This window comes from Megascapheus bottae, chromosome 10 (assembly GCF_031878675.1).
Source record: "Megascapheus bottae isolate mThoBot1 chromosome 10, mThoBot2.hap1, whole genome shotgun sequence".
Taxonomy (NCBI): Eukaryota; Metazoa; Chordata; class Mammalia; order Rodentia; family Geomyidae; genus Megascapheus; species Megascapheus bottae.
This window is the reverse complement of record NC_143518.1, coordinates 35698699-35707501: the sequence shown is the minus strand read 5'-3', so window position 1 is coordinate 35707501 and position 8803 is coordinate 35698699. Positions and strand designations below refer to the sequence as shown.

The 8803-nt window shown below is 48.2% G+C and overlaps 1 protein-coding gene across 1 annotated transcript; it reads left to right on the top strand.

Moving 5' to 3' along the window:
* Window positions 1-5177: 5177 nt before the first annotated feature.
* On the top strand, window positions 5178-7532 carry Dusp23 (dual specificity phosphatase 23). The gene is made up of 2 exons (XM_090339820.1): window positions 5178-5489; window positions 6441-7532. The coding sequence occupies exons 1-2, from the start codon at window positions 5223-5225 to the stop codon at window positions 6624-6626; spliced, it is 453 nt and encodes a 150-aa protein (XP_090195946.1). The 5' UTR covers window positions 5178-5222; the 3' UTR covers window positions 6627-7532.
* The last annotated feature ends 1271 nt before the right edge of the window (window positions 7533-8803 follow it).

Genomic DNA, 8803 nt, shown 5'->3' with positions numbered 1-8803 from the left:
CTTGGGAGGATCTGAAGAGAAAATATAACCATAATTTTGCCATAAAGGCAAAATGGGAAGAAGAAAGAGAAGGAGGGGGGGGTGGTCGAGGAAGAAGAGGCGCAGGAGGAAGAGGAGAGGGAGGAGGAGGAGGAAGAGAGGGGGGAGGAGGAGGACAAGAAATCCATTAGCATTTTGTGAGGTTGGGATTATAGATTGTTCTATCCTAGTACACAAATCACACCCTTTTCAACAAGGACAGAAAAATAAAAAGAAACTAGAAAAAGCTATCAGTGCCATCTGGTGGAAAGAGCTATATTAAAATGTCCAAGGTGAGGTGGCCACACCCCACCCATAGATATTAGAGCCTCTACACACATGGCTGAGAGGCAGCCCAACAGATTGCAAGGTAGTGATCTGATTGGATAAACCATGTTCTAATTCTTGCTTCCTGTGCCACTGCCAGTTGGTATATATTTATATGTCCCCTTAAACCACACATATACTACATAAATCTTTATCCCCAACAACATACATCCACAGAACCCATATCCAAATGACTCTGGTTAGTTCCCCTTCCAGTCATAATTTTCCCAAAGGTAGAAATTTGAAACTTGCATTGACCTACCACAGCACCTCACACAGACACGGACATGTACTTAGAGCACAATTGCTTATGTTGCCCTTGTGTTGATTTCATTCCAGCTCTTGAGCTTATTGGAAATTAATCCTTCTTCACACTGAATATTGCTTGCGTAAGAATGCGTTAAACAATGAATAGTGATTATCTCACAGTTTCCATGAGTAGAAAATTCATGAAGAGGACTACCTGAGTGGTTCTAGTTCAGAGAATCCATATTGTGCAAGTCAGCTCAAGTCCTGACACGGCAGGAAGATCCACTCCAAGACAGCTAACTGGCTTAGGTGACTGTTGATAAGCTGCTTCAATTCCTCCCTGCATGGTTCTCTCCAGGTTCATCCCCCCTGACAACTGGCTTCCCAAGAGAGAACAAGTCCACATCCAAGGCTGGCATTCAACCTAGGAAGTCACTCACTATCATTTCATGTCCTACTGGTCACCAATTGGGCCCATCGTGGTAGAAAATGACAACACAGGTATGAGATACTCATGGGGCTACCACACCAGCCCTTCTTGTTGGATCCAGTTTCCAGATCACAAAATGAGGAATGTATTTAGATACAAAAATCAACACACGTAGGACACTACAGACTGCAGTCCAAGTCCACAGGAGCCCACATTCAAACAACCTTCAGTGGAACACAGGGACTGATCTGGAGGATGGTATCCTCTAGTTTCATGTCTACCTGTTACTGACATCAAGTCTACCAGGGACATGAGGGTTCTCAACATGGAATACGAGCTCAGTCGGAACTGAAAACAGGAAGCAAGGATGTCCTATGACTGGTTTGACGAGTTTTTTAAAAGATGCAGCCCAAAATGGAAAAGGAAGATCCTGTTCATCTGAAGACTTCAGATTCCAACCTAAGCTTATCTCCCTCTCATTACCACTCCTACCCCACAGTCAGCTTGTCTTCATGCTTGTTATTTTTACTGCACAAATTAGCTTTTTAATGTATATTATCTGATTGCCAGATAATGACAAGTGCTTTGATGAACCATTTAGGACTTTATTATATGTTTGGGGAATCATTATATCTACGTCTAAATCCCCCCTAGTACATTGTAAATTCCTTGAAGTCAGGGAAATTGCTTAAGATTATTATTCATCCCATCATCAGCATAAACAGATTGTCTCAAGGAATCTGTCCCCGAACACACTCACATACACAGATAACCACATTCTGGCATACTCATGCACAACACAAGAGCAATGCCAGATAAAGACGATTTTTTACAAAAATAATAATTGGCCAGGTGCTCGTGACTCACCCCTATAATCCCGGCTGGTCAGGAGGCTGAGATCAGAGGATTAAGGTTTGAAGCCATCCTGAGCAGAAAAGTCTGTGAGAATCTTATTTCCAATCAATCAACCAAAAGCTGGATTGAGAGTGTGGTATAAATGGTGGAGTGCCAGCCTGGAACAAAAAAGCTAAGCAAGAGAACAAGGCCCTGAGTTCAAGCTCCAGTACCGGCACTAAAGAAAAGAAAAACAACAACAAAAATTAATTAGACGTAGTAAAGAGTATACTGACAGTCACTATCTCTTTAAAAGTAGAAAGGCACATTAAAAAAGAAAAAGAAAAAGAAACTAAAAGAGATGAACAAGTGAACACACCCTCAAACTCACTCAATAAAAAGAATCACAAGGGGTGCTGGGAGTTTGGCCTAGTAGTAGAGTGCTTGCCTAGCATGCATGAAGACCCAGGTTCGATTTCTCAGTACCACAAATATAGAAAACAGCCAGAAGTAGTGATGTGGCTCAAGTGGTAGAGCTCTGGCCTTGAGAAAGTCCAAGGACAGTGACCTTCTATCTGGCGAACATAATGTAATCCTTCTATTAATTATAATTAAAAAATTAAATGAAAAAAAAAAGAATCACAAGGAGCCAGGACTATGGTCTAGGGGTAGAGTGCTTGCCTAGCATGCATGAAGCCCCTGAGTTTGATTCCCCAGTACTATATACACAGAAAAAGGCACAAGTGGTGTTGTGGCTCAAGTGGTAGAGCGCTAGCTTTAAGAAATCTCAAGGACAGTGTCCAAGGTTCAAATCCCAGGACTGGCAAAAAAAAAATCACAAATGTATAGTCCTAGAGATTCATATTCACTCCCAAATGCATTCTCCCACTCTTTTTCTAGTTCTTTGCACAGTTAATGTTTTTGTGCCCACGTTCAGGCTCCTCCTTTGTATAGAATGGGAAGATGGAAGGATGCAATGTTGGCTTCAGTGCAGTGAGGTAAGAGCCCTGTTCAATGCAATAACTGCCATCCCAACAAGGCTGTACTGACACAGAATGAGATGGAGGGTGAAGCACACTACCAAGGGGAGAGGGGAAGGATGTGAGGACTGTACACGAAGCTGGGGAGAGGACTAACATGGTGCACTGCAGGAGTCCTCAACAGGAGGCAGAAGGATTCTGCTTATCATTTGACTCCCTGAACCAAGGCAGAAAATGAAATGGGACATCTGACAATCAGACACGGCTCTGGCAGAGTCTCCCTCTTTTCCCTGGGTCTGTTGGAAAGGATATCTTAAACTTATTATTCATCCAACCAGCAGTGTCAACAGATTGCTCTCCAGGAATAGTGTCCTCCCTGGGCAGAACAGCAGAGAAAGTGAAGGAAGGCTTTAAAAAGGAGCCAACTGGCCTTTCCATAGAGAGCTCTGGTGGGTTGATGAATGTGCTCCTGTCCTGCGAAGACCTATGAGGGAAATTTACTGTCTGAAGACACAGAGAAGAGAATCTGTTTCCCTCCCTAAAGTGTCTTGCCTTCGGAGGAGAGAGACTGGGAGCTGGCTATCAAGCAGACAAGGAAGAGGCACAGGAGGGCAGTTAAAGAGTGGGAACTTTGTCCCTGAAGAGCCCAGAGAGGAAAGAACAAAGGATTAGCAAGAAATGACTAATCTGTAAGAACTGGTCCTGGAGTCTTGCCTCAGACGCAATGCAACCAGAAATCCTGGGGAGAGGTGGGGTGGGGTGATGAGTGCTGGGAAAGCCACAACTGGGAAGATGGAAAAGGGAACTGTTCCCGGAAACAGGAAGGACTTAATCAGGACTCAATTGCACACAAGGGGAGAGAAGACTTTAGGCAGTTCCTGAAATCCCTAGGGAGTAGCTGTCCAGGTAAATGGTTTTACACTGAGTCAGAGATGACTTGGAGCTTTGGGCCAGAGGACTAAATGGTGGAATGGGTGTGTCAGGCGTAGGCCAGGCAGAGGGAGAGAAGTTCATCTTCTTCATGCTCTGTACCCTGGGCTTGATCAGTGAGTCTCTGAGCACGCTAACCAACTCCTCTGAGGATCAGGTTACTCTGTATGAAAAGGATATAAAGATGTCTTTCATGTGTGGCTCTTCTGGAAAACACCTGGCACTGGGTCAGGTACTCGAGCAGATTCAAGTAGGGGTTAACTATTTTTGCAGTGAGAAAGTCTGCTTCTCTACAAATACATCATTCATATGATGATATGGACCATTCTGATCCCAGCTGAGGCCCCAGTTTGTGAGAACAACAATGATAAACTCTCTGGCCAGCCCAGAACAAGAGGACTCAGAAGGTTTGGAAATCTTAAAATATACAGAAATATGAAATAGGAATTAGAATGGAGAAAACCCCCGGTGTTTACATGTGACTAATGGTTTTGTGAAGAGGATATAATTCTCTATTTAGCTTTAGAATAGTATTATGTTGATAAGATTCCAGAACTACTCCACATCTTCCTTAACCTCCCCAGTTCCTGTTTCTTCATCTTCAAAATGAGGGTTACTTGATTAGCTACATCATCACTAAGTTCTTACACGCAATGTGCTCAGAAGAGCAGCTGCACACAGCAAATGTGAAGCCAATACTAGGTTTTGAACTCAGGGCCTTCGGCGCTCCTGGTTTGCTTATTTACTGCATCCCACCGCTTGAGCTGCACTGACTTTTTGGAGATGGAGTCTCCTGGAGGATTTTTTTTATTATTATTATTTTTGAGACCCGGATCTTCCCATCTCAGCCACCTGAGTAGCTTGGATTACAGGCAAGACCCACAGGATAGAGCTAATAAATGGGATTATGTTAATGGATATCCTTACTACATTATTCTGAGTAAGATTCCTGGGCACCACGTGGCAATCCAGTTTGTTTGTTGTTGTTGTTGTTGTTTTTAAACAATCCCAGCAATGGCCAAATGAAATTAACCACCTTGGTTCGAGTTCATTCCCTCTCAGTGGGAAAGTTCAAGAAGTAACCCGCAATGACTGGTCAGTCCTTGTTGGAGAGGGGACCGGAATAGATCTGTCACCTCCCTCCCACACTCACAGTGAGGAAGGCAAGGTCAGGCCAGCACCCCCCCCCACCCCACCCCGCCGTGTGGACAGCGATGCAGTAACAGCAGTGTACCACCGGGGGGCAGCAGAGCCCGGCCTGGTGATGTCATCCACAGAAGCCATCACTTCGTGCTGCCGGCCTTCCAACCAATCAGCGAATGTCGTGCTCCGGCCGGGCGGGGCGACGCGGAGCCCGGCCAGGAGCCCCGGCCCCGCCCCCGGCGGTTCCGCCCGCCCCTGCCCCCAGGCGGCCCACGGGAGCGGTTACCCCGGAAGGACGGCGGAGGGCGGCGATGGGCGCCCAGCCCCCCAACTTCTCGTGGGTGCTCCCGGGCCGGCTGGCGGGGCTGGCGCTGCCGCGGCTGCCCGCCCACTACCAGTTCCTGCTGGCGCACGGCGTGCGGCACCTGGTGTCGCTGACGGAGCACGGGCCCCCGCACGGCGACGCGTACCCCGAGCTCACCCGGCACCGCCTGCGCATCCCCGACTTCTGCCCGCCCGACCCCCGCCAGATCGACCGCTTCGTGCAGATCGTGGACCAGGCCAACGCGCGGGGCGAGGTCAGCGGCCCGCGGCGCGAGCGCCCGGCGTGCGGGGCCTGGAACGCGCTGGGCGGGGACCGGGGCGGGGCGGAGCGGGGCTGGAGGCGGAGCTGGAGTGGGGGGAGGGGAGCCGCGGATTCCTCCCCCTCCTCCCCTCCCCCCTCCCCCCTCCCCCCTGTTCAAGCGCGGGGGTGGGTGGGGGAGGGCGGGGGTGGGGAGGAGGGCGGGCCCCCCAATGGGAGGAGCCAGGAGGGGGTGGGGATGAGAGACCCCGACTAGCTGCGGTTGTGAATGGGAGAGAAAGCCAGGGGAGGCCGTTTACCACCGTCCAGAACAATGCTGTCCAGTGTAAGGGAGCTGCAGCTTGAAGTTTTAAATTTTCTAACAGCCACATTACATATAGTATCATATATCATAATATACATTACATACAGTATCATATGATGTACCTTACACTTGATAAGTAAAGTACGTCTTATGCATAATGCATATCTTAGTTCTTCTGTGATGCATATGATAATGTAGATTGTATACAGTGCGGATTATGTAGGTGAGTAGGAGCAGATGAAATCTGGTACCGTTGACTCAGGGAGAATTGTTTCAGCATACAATCAATACCCAATAGAGATGTTAAGGAGGTATTTCCAGTCTTGCCCTGCTGCATCTTCAAGACCTAGTGTGTATTTTACACCACACATCAATTTGTCCTTGCCCACGCTTCAGGTGCTCAGTAGTCACCCGTGGCTTGGTGGTTTCTGTGTTGGACAGCAAGGGTAAAAGAGGGGTTCCAGAGGTAGACTAGGTGCCCAGCTCTGGAGCTAGGCACCCCACTTCCGTGCAAGGGTAGCCCTTCATAGCTTAGATGGCATTTCTTACCCTCTGAGGGTCTGAGAGTGGACAGTAGAGAACTGGGTGGTGGGGGGGCGCCACCAGATTCCACTGCATCAAGCTGCTGCTGCCTCTTCACAGGCCGTGGGAGTGCACTGTGCCCTGGGCTTGGGTCGTACTGGCACCATGCTAGCCTGTTACCTGGTGAAGGACCTGGGCTTGACTGCAGGAGATGCCATCAGTGAGATTCGCCGCCTGAGACCTGGCTCCATAGAGACCCACGAGCAAGAGAAAGCAGTCTTCCAGTTCTACCAGCGAACAAAATAAGAGATCTTGAAATAAGGGGTCTCAGAATGTCCTGCTAGGACCTCAGCCGCCCCCCACCCCCAGCCCTGTATGGGAAACTGGGGCCAGGAAGGAAAGAAAATGAAATCTTAAACCTTCCAGCTTCTTTTGGCTCCCATTGGACTGAAGTAGGCAGCCCTTCCTGGCATACAGGTCCTGACTTGACAAAACTGCTGGGACCCTGTGCTGCTTCCTTAAATAAATAACCTGTAACAAACCAGCTCGCCTTGAACAGCCATTTACAGAGCCCTCCCACACATCAATTGAAGGTTCATGCTAGCTCTATGATATAAGAAGGGCAAAAAAGAAAAATAAAATCTCTGTTCTTTAGATGGGTTGGCTAAGGCTCTGAGAGGTGCCAAAGTCCTACTTCTAGAACGTGATAAGGTGGGACAGGACTGTGACATACATCTTTAGCCTCTTAAAGATGCTGGAATTCTCTGCACCTGTTCCCTGAAACTATTTGGTACGGCTTGTAGGGAAATGGCCAGTGAAAAGACTGCAAGTCCCTGGCAGCCAATTTTCTTGAATTTCCAGATGTCTGCCATTTCCTGTTCAGGAAGACCCCTAGGCTTCACCAAGGCTGGGTACCTACCACCTGCCAGCTCCCAGTGCTTGCCTGGCTTGTGTGGGTCTTCCCTCCTACCATGCTGTCCCCAGCATCAGACCAAAGAATGCTGCAGCTGAACAACTCCGGTTAATCAGAGAGGTGAATATTCATCAATTCAATAAAGGGTAATAGGACTGTGAATCTTGGCCACGTTTCTTTACCACACTTTCAACCTCTTGAAAGGTGTGGTGAATGGCATACGCTAGCCAAATGGGCTCTGTTAGCCAGACATTGGTCTGAACTGTTGTTCTTTGCGGAATAAAGTAGAATTCATTCAATATGAATTGTGTGACTGTCTGAAGGAGGCTTGGTTAGGGGTTCGAGGCACTGAGCAGAATGAGGCGTCATCTTGCTTTCAGGGGCTCACATCCTGCAGAAGAAGCTAAGCACAATCCAGTCTCTCACATAATGGATACTAAAGACTGTGTCTGCCAGTCTTGGCACAGTGACATGGATGGAGGAATGAGCCCTTTCGTTCTTGAAGACCCTTCCTTCGTTGGTGCCTCCATGACAAGGAAGTCCTCAGCCAAGCCCTCCTTACTCTACTTTCTCCCTGCTCACCCTTACACAAAAGGTGAATCAGCTCAAATCTCACCCGCTGTAAGGTACATTCCCCAGTCTGGTTGTTGAATCTGAGGAATCAGTTCCTTTACTTACATTCCCAAGCGCCCGGGGAAGGATAGTGCCCAAAGAGAAGAAACCTGGCATTCACACTGCCACAGAAGAAATTTAGAAATAGTATGAAGAGTGGCCACATACTTGAAACCCTTATTAGCCTTCCCCTGGAAGTCCCAACCCCTTGCCTCTCCCATCCCTGCGTTGTAGCTTTGCCTTGATGCAGATGCAAGCATCTTACAAAAGAATGTGTTTTTCAGGTGGAGGGAGTTGGGCAGGAAGGGTGTGAGTGGCCCCTTCCTGGACCCCCTCCCCTCTCTCCATTCTGTCAGGAGGGGAGGAATGGGAGGCCAGAATTCATGTCTACACACTGGTCCTGAGCTGTGAGGGCTGTACTTCCGTTCTCCATCCTGCCTCTCCATCTCTCTTTTGTTTCATCCTCCCCACATCCTTTGCACCACACAAGCAGAATTGTGCCCTTCTCTTCCACCCAGGCTCCTTTGAAGGTGAGAGAAAAATTCTCTTAACCCCATTAAGGCCTGGTGTGCCGCCTCCCTCCCCATAATTTAAGCAGGTCTCCTCTGCCTCAAGAGTTCCTTAGGGAAATAAACATATAATTATGTGCTTAAGGAAATCGCTTTTTAAAATAAGTAAGAGTTGACTTCAAATGAAAAACTCTGCCCTTACCCTTCTATCTTCCTTGAGAGGTTAGCCTGAAGCTCCATTTGGGCTCATTCTTGGCCTACAATTTCTTTGCCTTCTTGTCACCCTCTCTTCCGTATTTATCCACCAATGAGGGGGTCACAGATTAGCCGTGACCTGTTCCCATTCTGTCCTATCCAGAGAAGGCTGGCACAAGCCTCTTTTGTCTAAAAAGCATTAGGCCAGAATTTACCCCACCGTGCTTAGGCATGTTGGGCTGAATGCTTTGTTC